General features: G+C 38.3%; 1 protein-coding gene across 7 annotated transcripts in view; it reads left to right on the top strand.

The window, feature by feature from the left end:
• ctnna2 (catenin (cadherin-associated protein), alpha 2) overlaps nt 1-18,402 on the top strand; it is a 311,873-nt gene that overhangs the window by 144,193 nt on the left and 149,278 nt on the right. The window contains exon 8 of one of the 7 annotated variants that reach the window (XM_053230964.1): nt 17,457-17,521. The exons of 5 other annotated variants lie outside the window; for them this stretch is intronic. In XM_053230964.1, coding sequence (XP_053086939.1) covers nt 17,457-17,471 — 15 coding nt within the window. In that variant the 3' untranslated portion in view covers nt 17,472-17,521. Of the gene's footprint in view, nt 1-10,452; nt 10,941-17,456; nt 17,522-18,402 lie in introns of those variants that run through there. One more of the 7 variants, XM_053230962.1, reaches the window with a different exon arrangement.

Here is an 18,402-nt window from a genome sequence, read left to right as displayed (position 1 = left end):
GCAATCCCATCCATTCCTGCAGACATTCTTCATCAATTCCACCCATGCCTGCAGAAAGTTTGACCAATCCCACTCACCACTGCAGCAACACTGACCAGAATCAAACATTTACTGGCACATCCAATGCACTCTCGTCTTAATGAACATACATTTTCTTTGTCCCACAACCTTCATTCCACTTGCCCCGGGACCCGTGGCATCCCAGTGTGCAAATGATGTACTTTGCATCCCTGTTCCTGGCCCCAGCATGTCACTTCACCTTTACATTCCTTTTATCTCTTTTTAAAGACGCCTGGCCCTGGTTTTTGTTTCTGTCTTTTGTCTCTCACTCTCTGATATGCTGTTTGCTGGAACAGAAGAGAGTGTGAATCTGGAGGAGTGGATTGTATTTTTCTGTCCTTTCAGCCTGTCAGTGTGTACTCGGTGTAGGTGTCAGATGCTTGAGAGACCATCGAGTGAAAGAATAAAGGGAGACATGACATTCATATAACACCAATCATGCAACAGATAGTGGCTGCTAGTCATTTGTATTTGCTGTAGAAGGTGCAGAAAGTTGTTGGAAATGCTTGCAGGAGTTTCCATCCTGGATAATTTATAACAGATAAGTGATAATTGAAAAGAATTGAAAATGCATCATGTAATGAACAAAGACCTTACTATCATGGTGTTATAGGAAAACAGTGAATGACTGGGTGGTGTGATGCAGCCCAGTGTGAAGCGGAGATACTCTTACCACACCATTAAGTTAATTATTTTCCAATAACAGCATGTCCTGAAGTGCTTCATTCTTTATATATCACATCAATTTGCCAACGCTAACCATTTTGTCTATTTATAGTTACATGTAATTTTGTGGAACAGCCATGAAACAAGGTAGTTCCTGTTATCACGTACATTATAGCAGCTATAAACATTTCTCAGCAGCCTCTCTTTTCTCTCTCTTCAAGTTAATAAGACAAGAAAAATCAAAGTGTCAGGAAATTAAATTGGATCTCGTCATAGAAACTGCTAATAATGCATGTTTTTAAATTCATTTATGTGGCGTACACACCATACTAGTTCCTGTAAACAAACTGTTACTATAGTTGTGCATATTACATATTCACATGCAGACCTTTAGTAAATCATATCTATGGTAATTTATTACGCCAACACTTTTTTTTTTCTAGTACTAGAGCACTCTTAACTTCAGAAGTACCAGTGAGAGCTTGCATTTTGTTAATTTGTCTTTGTAAGAGACACTAAAGTGTAAGTGTCCAGAAAAAACGTGTCATCCTAAAGCTGCATTAGTTACTGGGAGCCTAATGATGATGTCCATAGCTCACAGACAGATCTGTGGAGACTAAATCCATAAAAATGGACAATGAAAAAAAGCCTTTGTAAAGACTAGCATTAATCCTGAAAGGTAGAATAGTTTTATATGCTGAGGTACACATTACAGGCACCAGTACAAATTAAATCAAAGCCTTTCTGAAATTAGAGCTTAACTTGTGATTGAAATACAAAATCTCAAATTTCTCAACTCAATTAGCATAACTCTAGTGCTCAGACCCCCAAGTGTAATGTTATGACAGTCTTTGGGATGTTTTTTGTCTCCCGAACTCCATTATTGTGTAAAAGAAACCTTTATTAGTATGCAAGCTTAACTCTCACTGAAACATAAGTGACATGCTGTTGTGCTTCCAAATATTTTGTATGCATTTGTTCCTTTCTGGCATTAGCATACACCAAAGAAAATAATATCACTAAAATGAAAAACAAGGATAGTGACAAACATGGTGCTGGATTTTATCCGAGGCTGGTCATGCACAAGGGAGCTGCTCCACTTCTGAAGACTGTTACTGACAGAATGCAAGTTCATACAAGAGGCTGAGATGTGAATATTTGAAGAAACATTGATTCTGTGTTGTTCTCCAGGAGTCTTGTGTCCTCTTAGGAGTTGCCCCATGAGTGCTGTAAGACCCAAAGTGGTTCTTGGAAATAAAAAAAGAAAAGTGCAAATAACAAGAGTTGGTTAGTGAACTAGATATGATACTTCTCAAAACCATATTCTTCAACATAGTATGAGATGTTCAGCAATAGAAAACGTGCAACATTAATATTGCAATAGTAACAAGCTAACAGAATCCTGGTTAAGAAAACAGCATGAGAATTCGAAACCTCTGCCTGGGCTCTTGCCATTAACAGAGTTAGAACTGCTGGAGTGAGAGCAAAGTGACCCACGGCATGTACTTTCAGAGACCTGACCAGCATTAAACCTGATTAAATCAGATCTTGTTATGCCCGACCCACCCATTTGCTTTCTCTGCCAATGTTTTCTCTGCCTATTTATGACATATTGTTTAACCTCTATCATTTTATATCTGTACATCTAATCAATTTCCTTTGTTTCCTTTCTTGCTCCATTTTTATATATTTATCTCTCCCCATTACACGTCTGTTTACCTGCCTATTCAATGAGGTTAGTAGCTCTAACCTTATTTTCCAACCTTATGTTGTCATGCTCGACATGCATAAAAATTGCCTTGGTTTGGTTCTTAATAACCTAGAGAAGATTGAGAGTGGTGAGTGTGGGAGTGAAATATGAAATAGACGTCTGGTGTCCCTATTTATGTGAGAGCACAAGTAAAGCACCTCTTTTCTGAGCAGATTTCAATAGCACACCACATCCCAGCCTTTTTGTTTCTGGACCACGACATTTTGGTCATTATGGGGTTATAAAACAACTCACGTTTGGGAGAAAGACCACATCCAGTCCAGCTTCTTCCTACTTAACATTTTATCAATTCTCAGCTCTCTCTCCACTAGCACTTACCACTTCCCCATCTTGCACTTCCTACCCTTCAACAACTACCCAAGAGTCTTCAGTTGCGGGCCTGAATATCTAGCCCAGAACTCCAGAGTTCTCCTTATTTCATGTCATATAGTTGAGGACTTGGGTTTTGATGCTTGGGCTTTATGGTCTTCAGCGCTACTTTCCTCATAAGCTAAGTTAGAACAACATCATCAGAAAAGTAGAAAGGGATGGTAAGAGGCAAGTTGTATACCTGACTGGGACTCAGGTGGCACCTACATCTACATAGAAGGATCATCATCATAGACTTCGCTCTTCACTTTTTTAGGTCTCTTTGACTTTGGAAATTGTGTATAAGAGTGAATGTTATATAAACATATATATATATATATATATATATATATATATATATATATATATACACAGTAAGGTCCATAAATATTGGGACAGTGACACAGTTTTGGTAATTTTGCCTCTGTACACCACCACAGTGGATTTGAAATGAAGCAATCAAGATCTGACTGAAGTGTAGACTTTCAGCTTTAATTCAAGGGGTTTAACAAAATATTGCATTAACTGTTTAGGAATTACAGCCATTTTTTACAGAGTTCCTCCATTTTCACAGGCTCAAAAGTAATGGGACAATTGACTGATAAGCAGTTTCATGGCCAGCTGTGGCCTGTTTCCTCCTTGTATCATGAAAAATTAAGGAGATAAAAGGTCTGGAGCTGATTCCAAGTGTTGAATTTGCATTTGGTAGCTGTTCATGGGAACTCTCAATATTAATATCAATAACTCTCATTAGGCTGAAAAACCAAAACAGACCTATCAGAGAGATAGCAGAAACTTTAGGAGGGCCAAATCAACAATTTGGTACATTCTTAAAAAGAAGGAATGCACTGGCGAGCTCAGCAACACCAAAAGGCCTGGGAGACCACAGAAAACAACTAAAGTGGATGATTGCAGAATTCTTTTCTTATTGAAGAACAACCCCTTCACAACATCTAGCCAAGTCAGGAACACTCTGGAGGAGGTAGGCCTATCATTGTCAAAGTCTACAATCAAGAGCCACCTTCACGAATGTAAATACAGACGGTTTACCTCAAGATGCAAACCGCTGGTAACACTCAAGAACACAAAGGCCAGATTAGACTTTGCTAAAAAAAACTCTAAAAAAAGCCTGACCAGTTCTGATGCAAGATTAACTTGTACCAGAATGATGGGAAGAGAAAAGTATGGAGAAGGAAAGGAAGGGCTCATGATCCAAAGCATACCACATCATCCGTCAAACATGTGGAGGCAGTGTTATGGCATGGGCATGTTTGGCTGCCAATGGAACTGGGTCTCTGGGGTTTATTGATAATGTGACTGTTGATAGAAGTAGCAGGATGAATTCTGAAGTGTACAGAGCTATACTTTCTGCTCAGATTCAGTCAAATGCTGCAAAACTGATAGGACAGCGCTTCACAGTACAGATGGATAACAACCCAAAACATACTGTGAAAGCAGCCCAAGAGCTTGGAAATTAAATGTTCTTAAATGGCCGAGTCAGTCACCTGACCTCAACCCAACTGAGCTGCTTTTCACTTACTGAAGACAAATCTGAAGGCAGAAAGACCCACAAACAAGCAGCAACTGAAGATGGCTGCAGTAAAGACCTGGCAAATCATCTCAAGGGAGGAAACTCAGCATTTGGTGATGTCCATGGGGTCCATGTCATTGACTGCAAAGGATTTACCTCCAAGTAATAAAAATAATCCTAATATTTATGATTATATTAGTTTGTCCCATTACTTTTGAGCCTGTGAAAATGGAGGAACTCTGTAAAAAATGGCTGTAATTCCTAAACAATATTTTTGTTAAACCCCTTGAATTAAAGCTGAAAGTCTACGCTTCAGTCACATCTTGATTATCAAAATTATTAGCAAAATTATCAAAACTGTGTCACTGTCCCAATATTTATGGACCTGACTGTATATATATATATATATATATATATATATATATATATATATATATATATATATATGTGTGTGTGTGTGTGTGTGTGTGTGTGAGAAGTCTTCCACTTGGCTGCATAGGTAATCCTTTAGGGCTTTGGCTTGTGTGCAGACCTTCCAGCATCCCGAGCAGAATACTGTTAACCTCCTCACTTTTGGACCTTAACCATAAGAGGAAAAAAATATATAATGTGAAAAAACAATGAGAAGAAGAAGAAAAATGTGTGCATCTCAGGGAAGTGCACTCTGACTCTTAACTCCTCTCACCTTCAGAGTGAATTACAAAAAAAAAATCTCATGAGCAAGAGCAAAGCGGGCAATAAATTTACGACTACGGCAATGAGAAGGAAAGGAGAAAAGATAGGCAAGGAGCACAGACGGTTTGCCATTTTCTTATACCTCTAACCTTCCACAATCACCATTTATATGGAGGAGCCTGCATGACTTGTCGCAGTATGAAATAAGAAACATGGGATTTAAATCCATTCTCCATTGTCTCAGAGAAAAAACCCACAAGAACCTAAGGGGAAGCCGGGTACGATTAATCCGGTGAACAGCAAATCTTTCGACACAGTGGGACCAAGCAAGTTTTCTTCAGGGTAAGGCAAAAAGCGAGTTTCAGGAATGATCTCAAGAAGTAGATGAAAGTTCTGATTAAAAAAAATAATAACCAGGGTTTACAAAAGAAACCAATCAGTTTTTTTCAGTTTTGCTAAACATTGATGTTTAGCGTCTGAACAGATCAGACTTCTGATCTGACCTCCACAAAGCATGAAGAGCTCCACTCTCGTTGCTGTGCTTTCAAGAGGAAGATGTAGCAGCCTTCAGCATCAGTATTGTTGTCTTTGAGGGCAAAGCCTCCAATGGTGGCTAGTAAATCAGTTGGTTCATTTTAGGGAGTGCTGCTAGGGCTGAGGGTCTTGTGTGGCTGAAAATGGAAATTCGTTCCACTCTTTGCTCATCTACAGGTGTCTGAAAGAAGATAAAGCCTCAGCTATGGGCTGCACATTCTCCACGCTCTCAGCTTTAACCCAGGGCCGAGCTTCTCTGGCCCATTAGCAACACATTCAGGCACCATATTGAATCCCTTACTCCTTTTGCTCTCATCTCTACTCAATCTTCTCAGGAGGGGCTGTCCAGGGACCAAGGAACTTCCTTGCTAAGAAGTCTTACTATTTCCTCTTATATTTTCTGAAATACTTTCTGGATTGTGGTGATCCTAGGCACAATCTTAGTCATCCTGATCTTACTGTTCAGGACACAACTGTCGCAACTGTGCCTCAATATCACCACTATAACTGCAAGACTGAATGTACGGCAAGACTGAATGTAGTTTTGACAATGATCTACAGTCAAATATGTAAGAAATATATTATAGAACTAACATATTAGGAAGCGCTCATTAATATCATGCTCATTTTTCATGCATTCTTCGGTTATGGAGTGTTTTGTGTGCAGGTTGTTGTAGACGTTTGTTTTTGAGGATCTGTTTAATCACAGACTGTATTACATGAGGTCAAGTCCATGAAGAATGCAGCCTCCATATCGTCTCTCTGAGGGACGTGGAAACACTACAGATGCTTGTTGTTTTCTAAGAGAAACAGGCAAGTAAATATGTTCTAATCACAGTCTTTGCATCTTCCTCTAATTGATCGTTAATTAAATTCTCACATATGGCGAAGGGTAAATGATGCACCTTGTGATGGTGTTTAAAACCAGGGTGTCTCAGCAGCAGCTGCTCTGCCTTGCCCAGGAAAAATGTGAGGGCAGCGACATTACAGGAAGCTGATTGGTATAAAATGATATGAATCGATGTGATGTAAACAGCCAGGAGGTCAGTTCCAGATCCTTCCATTTCTCAGAGCCGTATAATGAATAGATTCATTGATAATGATGGCTGTGATTCTGTTTGTTCCATTGGTCTCTCTGTGAATGTGCTTTGTGTGGGAGTCAGCCATGTTCCCCGGAGCCCAGCACTCCATTTCTACACAAATGTTCTCTTTCTTTCTCTCACGTTCCTTCTGGAGCTCAGTGGTATGAGCTAACGCAGGGGCTGAGGTGGTTCTGAAGAGCACTTTGGGGTCTGCTAAACATTAATAAAATCCTAATAATATAATCCTAATAATATCCTACACAGGGTTGCAGGGGAGCCTATCCCAGGGAACATGGGGTGCACACCCTGGACGGGGTGCCAACACATCACAGGGCACAATCACACACACACACACACACACACACACCTATTCACACACTATGGACAATTTGGAAATGCCAATCAGACATCAGACTATCATGTAACTAACATGTGTTAATGTATATTGATGACTATGTTCATTAACGCACTCATTCTAATACATTATCATTTCTTAAGTAACAGCTCATTCACAGGGCCTCGTTTTTTTTTTAATGGATTAAAAACATATGTGTAAAACATCTTTGATATAATGACGTTTTCTTAAAGTAAGGAGATATTTGTTTAGCGTTTATGGAAGGAGCCTCCAATGCCAGCGCTTGGTAACTGTAATAGGGAGAAAAACATGAGGTTGGTTAGAACGTAAGTAAGAACAGGAACTAACTTCCACAGCATGAAATGTAACTATAAATGGATAAAAGTACAATGTGTTGTTCATTGATATGTATGAATTGCTGTGGTATAAGAGGGATACATTTAGAGGGATTATTTTCCTATAAGAGCACCACACACACAGTGAGTTTTATTATTTTAATGTGTGAACGCTGGAGTGGGATGTGACCCTGTCGCTAAGACTCCTCACATTCTCCACATATCACTCCAGCTGTTTTGCTTTTTGTCTTGAAATCCCATGTTCCACAAGAAAAGGAAATAAAAGAGAGGGCATAAAAGAGTGAGTCATCTTTGGACAGGGTTAAACTTGAATTGTCGATGCGAGTGTCACAGCGAGGCCTTTACGCTACAGCAGTCGTGTGAATCCTGTGCTGGAGGAGCCGCTAAATGCCACACGTTCTTCTCCTTGTAAAAAGGATAATTATTAATTCAAAGCTGGTTGCTGCTGATGGGTGGAACAACCGACAGGAACCTGAGATAGATAGAAGCGTGTGTGTGTGTGTGTGTGTGTGTGTGTGTGTGTGTGTGTGTGTGAGAGAGAGTGAGAGAGTTCATTGTCGTGGCTTTGCCTCATGCTGCGATTATTGAACATGAACATCGCCATGGTGATAGCATCTTTTTTTTCCTGTTTTTTTTACTCTGCCGAACATGGATGACTAGCATGGACAAAGCTCTATGTTCCTGTTAGGGCATTTTATTCCAAATCATAATTCCCTCCATACAATAGGTTATTATTTGTCTTTTTTTTTTAACAGAACCAGAATCTTTTTTTCCCCTATTCTTTTTCACCCCAGCCACTAGTCATTTAATAATTAAGGAGAGCACACTGCATTACTAGAAAAACACAATGTTCCAGACAAACGTCCTTCATCCACTGTGCAAACAAAGTGCTTCTGAGGCTGCAGGAGGAGAAAACATGACTTTCAGTCCACTAGGATCCGGAGTTCCTTGCCGATGAGAAACTTTTCCTTCTTCTTTTTGTTATTTTATTAGCAACGCATCTAGCAATGCTAGCAGAAATGTCATTAATGCTACGTTCAGTGGCCTTGCAGGAGAGACAATAAGCAGCTCGTGTGGTGATGCGTGAGGAGTGATGAGCCTTAAAAACTGATCTTTTACTTTCCGTAATCATAATAATAATAATAATAATAATAATAATAATAATAATGCTTTTTGGAAATGAAGATACTATATGAGGGACAAAATGAGGGAAAATCCCATTTTATGTTATTGTCATAATAATTATAAAATAATCTAATATTTGACATTTCTCACTAATGTAATTTTAGGTTATTTCATTTTTTAATTATTTATAGATGTTTTTTCTATGTATTTGTACATAATAATAATAATAATAATAATAATAATAAAGAAGAAGAAGAAGAAGATTAATGATGATGATTTTTAGAAAAACACTAATAAATGTAACGTAATGACAAAAACAGAAAAAAACAATTTATTAATAATCTTACATTGTATAATAATCTAACATTTGAGATTTCCTATCACTGGAACAGTTTTGATTGTTTGTTTGTTTGTTTGTTAAATGTTGGTTTATAAATAAAAAAAAAAATCTGCAGAGCATTGTGGTATCAGTAACTCAGCATGCCAGTGTATAATATCTCCTGTAATCACACTAAATACCTGTTTCGTTTGCTCTGTGTGTGTGTGTGTGTGTGTGTCTGTGTGTGTGCGCGCGCCTGTGTGTCAAGGACAACAGGGGTGTGAATAATTGTGAATAAAATCTAGTTGTACACCTGCGCTAACCGTTCTTCAGCCTCAGACGCTCGTTTAGTGGATTAACCTCACGAGCATCGTAGGGCAGGAACGCCACGTACAGTTGCCTGCACCATCCATCATAATCACACACACACACCCACACACACACACACACACACACACACACACACACACAGTCCGTCTGGGCTTGTCACCATAGCCTCTCGTCCCTCATCAGCCACGTTTATCTTAGTTAGCTGAATCCTATTCTCTTTCTTAGCCGCTGCTTTATAGAGATGAATTAGCATGATGCTATCATAGCAGCTGTGCTTTGTATGACCAAGTGCACACACACACACACACACACACACACACACACACCACCACCACTGTAACATCTATATGGTCTCAATACAGTCTTAGTTCCTCACTGAAGAACTTTTCTCCCTTCTTTCTTTCTTCTTTCTTTTGTTATTCAGTCATTTTCTTTTGCAGATGTTTTCAGGGGCTCCAGATTTTAACCTCATGCTAAGGAAATGAACCGTGTGACAAAGAAAGTCTGTCTCGCAGACACTGAGTGGGTGTTAATAATAATAATAATAATAATAATAATAATAATAAAAACTTTTATTTTAGACTTTCTTTACTTTTTGTTACATTTATATAACAACTGCAAATAATGTAATAGTATAAAAATATTGTAATATAGGAAATGCTCTATAAGATATACAGGGACTAAGAATTAGTCACAAAATCACAGAATATCACTAAATATAAAAATTACTTGAGAAATGATGAAATGATTAAATAACAGTGAAAAAAACAAGCAACATCAACAAAAAAGACAGTTAAATAGTAATCATTCGAGAAAAGCTGCATCAATAACTTACATAAATAAATAAATAAATTCCTCTGTCTGTTCATTTCCTCAAACTGAAGTTATGAAGTTATGACTGAATTTATAAACAAACAAATAAACAAAAGAAATAAATTCCCTAAAGAGATCACAGCTAGAGTCCGAAGCTATTTAGCAGTTTTGCTAACCTTTATCGTTAGCAGGTTAGGATGATGATTAGCATGTAATCACAGCTAGCGCTAGTGCTGTGAGCGTCATACCAGGTAATGTGAATGGTGTGAATGGCTGAAGCCCCGCCCACACTGTCTCCCATTGGCTGATGTGGTGGTTGTGATGTCAGAGCGCACTCTTTCTGGTAAACCTTTTCGTATATTTATTTATTTTGTTTCCATGTGTTGCGTTTTTCACGACAATATGACACGGTGTGTGTAGAAATCCATAGCACGAGGATTGTTAGGTGTTGTTAGGTGTGATGAGGTGCGATTGTGTGTTCTTTCAGACTCTGGAGGTGTCATGGTAACACGTTTCCTCCTCCAGCAGCAGCATCAGCAGCAGCATCAGCAGCAGCAGTGTGAGACTGTCACGTCGCATGGAAGAGTGTGAAAGCGAGCAGACGCGCAGCAGGAGGGAAAATGACTCGGTGCAGGTGTTCCTCTCCTCGGCCCGTTATTTCTGCGTGGCTGCAGAGCGTCTTCTCTCTCCATGATGTGACGGCTGTTTAGCGTTGTGTAATGGAACTTACTTTCAGAGTTGATTAATGGCTACTGGTCTGAGTGTGTGTGTGTGTGTGTCTGTGTGTTTGTGTGAGAAAGAGAGAGAGAGAGAGAGAGAGAGAGAGAGATTATACTCTCCAACTTCATTACTGCATTTAGCATATGGGCCATCCCTCTGGAGATACTCAAAGCCGGTGTTGCGAAATCTAAAACTAATGGCACCCCTGATTTCTGCAGCTAAAGCACTCGGCTAATAATCAGCACACGTGATGGTCGGGTGGCGCTGAGGGAGAGGCGGCTGGAGGTGATATCGAGGAAACACATGCTTTCATTAAAGGTTGATTTTATTATAAAAGCTGCTTTGATTTTATTTGCTTTCTGTGTCAGGAATTCTGTGTGTGTGTGTGTGTGTGTGTGTGTGTGTGTGTTTAAACAGGTTTACTTTAAACACAGCATGTGGCAGAAGATAAAAAAAATGACTTCTGTCTCCGTTGTTTTTTTGTTCTCAGGTTGTAACACTTCTTTCATAAAACAAGATATTTTATTTATTTATTTATTTGTTAGTTTATTTATGTATTTAATAATACTGTACAGTTAATGTACAAGTGAACGAGTATCTGGATGTGGCAACAAAAAAAGCAAAGAATTGCTGAAAAATCTCGATTTAATAGAAACGCAAAGAACGAGGTGTCATATGGCTGTGGATTTGCATACTGTACTATGATTGGCTGTTATATTTTATGATGCAATAACACTACATTCCACAAGATGTTTTATGATGCAATACACTATATACTGTGTTTCTTAAATGAATGAATGGACTTTTTTTCCTTTCACTTTGTCTTCTCTGAACCCTCAAATTAATTCTTCTCAAAGGATTTAATTGAAAAAAAAAAACTTTTTTATGAAGTTTAAAGTGCATGAATAATGAGGCCACAGGGACATCTGCTTAACACAGGCAGGGAATGAAAACACCAAACCTTACACTTCTCTGTGACAGGAATGTGCTTGAGCCTAAACACCACGTTTAATATGTTGCTTCCTCTTTATCCGTTTATCTCGTTTATCTGTCGAACGCCAATTTCAGTCTGTAAACAAATTGATGAAAAGCATAACATGGGAAAGAATCCCAGATTTCCGTCCACACTAATTGACACGTCAGCTTTCATTTGGTGTTTTAATTTGGTGTAGAAGTTACCGACTGCTCTAATCTGTTTTTGAAAGACTTCTTTTTAATAACTTTCTCAGATATTTAATTGAAAATTTGCAGCGTAAATTATGATGGATTGAGAGGCTGATTGCTGCATAATAAAACTCTCCTGTCAGCTATTTATAAGAGAAGATTCAGCCACAATTGTGTGTGTGTGTGTGTGTGGACTCTGATATTACCCAACAATTAATCCCATTAAGGAACTTTAATTTAATTAAAATCCTATTTTTTTTTTCTAATGTAGTCATTCATTTTATCCCTGAACTTTCAATCAGCTCATTACTTCAGTGTTCCCTCTTTACATCCCTTTTTTAAATTTTTATTATTATTATTTCTTTACACTGCTTAGCACTGAGCCATTATCTCCTCTTCACTCCTTGGCTTCATGCTTGCATTCACAGCAATTACGTTAGGCTCTGCTTGTGGAAAGATGCGGCCCTGCATGTTTAATTAATAAGGATAATGTACGTGACTGCTTTTCAGCTTGCATGCTGATGAGAGAGCTCTGAAAGTACTGCTGGATCTCTGCTCCCTTCTGACTTCTGAGTAGTGAGGAGACTAAACGAGGGACGGGGAGCTCTGGATGTTTGTCTAGAGCCCCTTCATCAGCTTTAACTCTGAATAATGAACTAGTCGATACCAGCAGTGTAAACCTCAGGCTTCCACATGATACGATACGATTCAAAAGACAATGACTCAGGATTTCTGACTGTGATTTTGGTTCTTAAGGCAGTGATTTGATATTTAACAATACCTTCACTTCTTATGAATCCTGTATTCATAATGCATTACTTATTATATAGCATATATAATACCTTATAATGTCCATAACATATCATTCCTCATAACGCTTTATAAAGCATGATCATATAACTTTATAACATTACAGGATACATGATGCATTATAATATTTATTAATATATACTGCATGTTGTAATGCATTATGTATATCCTAGCTTATGATGCATTATGTAACTTTAAAGTAGTCATATGCTTTATAAAGTGTTATGAATGCTACTGTAAGTATAATACTGAGGCAGTATGAGGTGGTAACGCTGCTATATAACATGTAATAGTTATAGTTATAATGCATTATAAATACAGGGTTATAGTGTTAGCAGTGGTTTTGTGTACCTGTACCAATAAGAAATCATGTCCGAATAAAAATAAATAAATGATCTGAAATTAAATTGAGTGATTACACATTAGTATGAATTTTTATGGGCTGTGGCTTCACTGAGGTCAAAAGTGTTTTAGTTTTATGTTATTTATGGCAAATCATTTTTAATTCGAAACAATTTTAATTTCATCCCAGTGTAGCTTTCCGTCATTATTATGACCCCGTTGTGTCATTGTGTAAAAGCTTTTTCATCAGGAGCTTTTAATTAAATTAAACAGCTAATCAGACAAGAGAACAATGTCAATCCATACATGTTGGTCTTAGCAGCGCAGAATTACTCGGACTGCTCCACTTGTCTCTCAGACGGTGGAACTCGAATCTGATGTTCTCTTGGTTCCGGTTCGGGACGGTTCTTGTTTTCTTACACTCCGCGAATAAACTTCTATAAACTTTCCCTCATATCAGATTTAACAGGATGCTGATCTCAGACCAGTTCAAATACAACTCTTCTGTTTGTAGTAAGCGGCCTTGAACCGGTCGGGCCTCGCTTTGCTATTGAATATGTTTTTTTTTTGCTGAAATGTTATTGTGTCTTCGAGCACTTCAGAGTGTCATGAGGTGCTTTTTTTGGTGTCTTAAAGCACCCGAGCAGAAAGATGAAACTGTTTGACCTTCTCACAGTTCACAGCAGAAGAAAAAGCCAGCGCTGTATAATCTTCGGATATTGATTTATTTCCTCTGCTTGCTCACTGTTAAATGGTTTCTCCTCACATGAACCTGAGGTGCTGATGTGCAAACCTGGAGCGAGCTCATTTCTTTTACAGTATCACTAAAAAAAATAAGTTCTTCGCTCGGTGTAAATGGAGGAACTTTAGAGTAAAGTTATTGTTTCTATAGTAACGGCACATTCGCAGAGCCGTGTACGGTCGACACTTCATATATACAGATTAAAGAAATCATCAATTAAATCAGTAGTTTTTTAACTAATGTTTTTTAAAGTAAGGAGATCTTTTTTTAAATTTTTTATAGTTTACTTAAATTGTATGGAAGGAGTCTCCAGTGTCAGTGCTTTGTAACAGTCAGGGGTAAAGCTGCAAGTTTTTAATTAATTTTGAATTAACTTAATTTGAGATTGTTCTATAACATTAAATGTGACTATAAATGAATAAAAAAGACACTGTGTTGTTCTTCAGTAAATTTTTATAGTATAAGAGAATAAAACGCTTTGGGACACGTGACAGTAACTCCGCTTCACCAACCCATCACTCATTATTTTGTGATGACGCAAAATTTCATGACACAGAGTTTGCGATTTTTATTAGTGGCTAATACAAAACAGGGTTTAGATTTATTGCTGACGTGCAGGAGAAGAAAAGTTACACACACACACACACACACACACACACTCATTCACCAGTGCTCTTTGTATCTGAAGCCCTTAGGAGGCTTTTGTTCATAGTAATTTCAGGTGTATACACCTCGACTCCACAATTATTATCCTCTTCAGAGCGTACAGTTGAGATTATTGCACAGGACCTCTCGGATGTTCTGCACCTGCCGGAGCGTTTGAGCTGAAGGAGTCTGATTCTTTCACCTCCTCTCAACCCCAGGCACTGTTCTTTCGGCAGCCATTCAGTACAGAGATTTAATTCTGACCTGATTAGATTTGATTCTATTCTCCTGCCGTCCATGAGTCATCCTCCATCGCTTTATTACGATCCGACAGCGGTGTGCGGAAGGAAGCGGAGAAGAGCTCGCCCGTGTGAAACGACCTTAGACATCATGACGTCTGTGAGAGAGCGGGTCTAAGGGAAGACCTACAGGAGCTGAGAGCGTCAGGAGGAATTTCTGTCCTCGGATACATCTCAGAGGAGCCACTGGATTGGTCTCTAATCCACTAATTCGTCCCTTCACAAGCTGCTCTCCGTATTTTAATGCAGTTGATATAAACAGACACACGGCTGAGCTCCTGGTGGTCATGTGGCAGGAAAACGGAAACGGGCCCGGCTTTGTTAGAAGGGAAAATGGACACAGGAGTATTTTTAGTCCTTCGTTTTGCATCCACAGCAAATCCGTGCACTGAGCAGATGCTCGTTTTAGACGGTCATCACAAACACGATGGACTCACACTAATCAAATAATTATAACAATATCAGCGTTCATGCAAATGTCCACACATATGCTCATGTCGGCGGCTTAATCAAGTCCGCTGTTCATAAGTAGATATGACTGTGTTTCAGAGAATATAGCTACTCACATAAAGACAAAAAACAAACAAACAAATAAATATTAAAGAAAAAAGAAAGAAAGATGTTTTACAAACATAATCTTGACCCGCATAAACACGACAATTAACTAAGACAGTTGATCTGTGATGAAAGAGAAAACAAATATATTGTCTTTCCAACTTCCTAATAGATAAGGTCATTTTCTATTTAAAAAGCCGTTGAAAGACAGTAGAAATAGAAGTGAATTATACCGAATGATTCTTTTCAAATGATTCTTTTCAAATGATTCTTTTCAAATGATTCTGTTCAAATGATTCTGTTCAAATGATTCTTTTCAAATGATTCTGTTCAAATGATTCACCCAAAAGTTCCATAAACAGCATGTTTATTTCTTATAAGCGACGTGATATGATAGTGTATAAAGTTACCGGCTTTGACAGTCACGCAAAAATTCTGCTCTCAGTCTGTGTGTGTGTGTGTGTGTGTGTGCGTGTGTGTGAATATCACAGGCAGGTCTCATCCAGCAGACAGAACTTCCACAATAACACCACACTCAGGCTGCTCTGATTGGATTACGCGCTTCTGTCACTGCTGTGATTGCCACTTTCACTCGATATGCTGTGACCTTTTCTATAGCACCGACACAGAGGGCACGATTCAGCCTGTGTGTGTGTGTGTGTGTGTGTGTGTGTGTGCGTGTGGTTGTGAGTGAGTGATGGGCAAAAGGACTCCTAGGTGTCAATATTATATGATTAACTCATCAGTCTTGGTGTAGCGATTTCACAGAACCACTAGAACCTGGGAGAGGGAAACCTTCATGCTTTGAGTGTGTGTGTGTGTGTGTGTGTGTTTGTGTGTTTGTGTGTGTAGTATAATTTATACACAGATTAAAGCTGAGTGCCAGCTTGGAGAGCAATTTAGAGCCTCTATGTTCCAAAAAAAAAAAAAAATGAAAATGAAAACGTCAAGGTTCTCATCATTTCAATTTGAAATGCATTACATGCAACAGGTGCTGGTGCACTTTTCTTTTGCATTTGCATCCCTTTGTCCAATTTCTCTTGGTTTTTTACTCCACAAAGGAAAAAAAGCAAACAAGCAAGCAAATAAATAAATGTTAAACAATGTAATGTAATGAAAATCAATGTATTCTTCTTCTTATTATTAATATTATTATTAATTTCCTGAGAGCAACATGCAAGGAAACTGGGATATGAACAGCATTTTAAATTAATAAAACCATGAATGAATGAATGACTGAATAAAATTGACTTCTTATTTTAGCTGAATAATTCCAGCAGTCACTATGGCAAAGAGACAGATAGATAGACAGATAGATAGACAGACAGACAGACAGACAGACAAACACACATCCTGTCTCCTTGTTCCCTCCCTTTCTCTCATGTGGTTCTCTGACCGTGGAGAGAAAACAGAAGCGTATCATCTTATGTCATCTGCAGTGCAGTAAAAGCAGGAACACTTCACGTAATGAAATTATTCATGAGGCACATGCTAGCGTGGAGATCCTCTTCTCTCCCATCGATTTTCTTATTAGTGTAAGCACATTCAAACAGAAGACCAATTCGCTTACATTTCGTCGTTTTTTTTTCATTACCACCACGCAACATAAATATACATGAAACCCCAGTGCAGTGTAGCGACTGTACGACTGCCTGCATTTACATAGGCTTTTTTTTTTCCTGACCTGTCTCCTGAGTGCGCTGGAAAGGCCAGGCTTCCATTGATTTTTGCCGACTTTAACACAAAAGAAGAAAACAAAACAAAAAAGTGTAAGAAGGTGTAAAACCGCAGAGGATGTGAAGCTGAATCTCACCACGAATCAACCGAAAGAATCTAGCGCATGTGAAGTGCTTATTATATATTATATATTAACCTAGCCCAAGGTGTATCCCATAATGCAGTGCTAGCGAAATGTACTAGCAGGGATGCTAGACACGTTTCATTAAAACCGTAGTGAGAGCCTTGTACATTAATAATGATGTTATGTGCAAGGCGAATTCCGAGTTAAGGGAGGGTTTTCTTTGGTTTTTTCCTGTTCGGAGGTCAGGAATTACGAGTTACGAACTCTAGTCGAATGCAGCATAATTCTTTATGATGATGATGATGGAAAACAACACACTCTGCTTTTACTGTATGTGTTCATACTGTTGTAATATTTCACCTTTTTCTTCTCTTTCTTTCATGTGCTGCACTTCCTGCTTGTCTGAACAACAGGTAAGTGATCTCTAACTGTCTAATAGTTTATCAGTGGTGTATTTGAGAGCCTGTGGACTTCTGTGTTGTGTTTTTCACTTAAAGATGTGAAGATCTGTCTTGTAATAAGACCTTCCCAGAACTCCCACAGTTCCACGTACAGTGTTGCCCTTCTGTTTTTTTACAGAAAAAGTAACACCATAACACCACTCTTACCTGTCCTAGCTAATATCAGCTAATAATTTGATGCAGCTACAGCTAAAGTCAGACTGCAAATTTCACAAAGAGTTTATTATTTTTAGTTGCATTGCAGTGTTCAAAACTTTCTCCTGGTCAATATGCCATGAATCTTCTTTTATTCTCCTACTAACAAGACTCACCAGAGTGCTGGCCTTGCTGTTTTTTTTCTTCCATGTGTCCCAACTTGTGACCTGACTGGTCAGGAGGCACAAAAGTCCTTGATGTCAATATGACAAAAAAAAAAAAAAAAAAAAAATGTTGGCAGAATCAATAAGCACTTTTAAATAGCACTTTCTGCAATTTCCTTCAAGATCAATAAACTATCTATCTATCTATCTCTGTCTTTAAAGCCTAAATCCTGTTAAAATTTATGACATTATTATAGATGTCACTTATATTTTAATACATTTTTTATCTATGTATTGTATTTGCTTTTAGGAAGTACATCTGTAATTCTTGACCTTTTTGCTTGTTGCTGCAAGTGGGAAGTCACTTCGCATACCATATATACATACGCTGTTATTTTTAGTGACACTGCAAAGTTGCAATCTCATTTTGTCCCTGCCTTGTTGTCCTCCATGTTTGTTTTTTGCCACTTCCTTGCTAGCTTCCTGATTGGTCAGGAGATAAAAAAAAAAGCGATTGACCTCACTTGGTGCTTTTCTGACAAGTTTTTTTTTTTTTTTTTACTTTTTTTGAAGCTCCAATTGTGGCTGGAAGTGCTTCT

This window comes from Pangasianodon hypophthalmus, chromosome 28, assembly GCF_027358585.1.
Source record: "Pangasianodon hypophthalmus isolate fPanHyp1 chromosome 28, fPanHyp1.pri, whole genome shotgun sequence".
Classification (NCBI taxonomy): domain Eukaryota; kingdom Metazoa; phylum Chordata; class Actinopteri; order Siluriformes; family Pangasiidae; genus Pangasianodon; species Pangasianodon hypophthalmus.
Note: the sequence above shows the minus strand (reverse complement) of the source record. Positions and strands in the feature narration are given on the sequence as shown.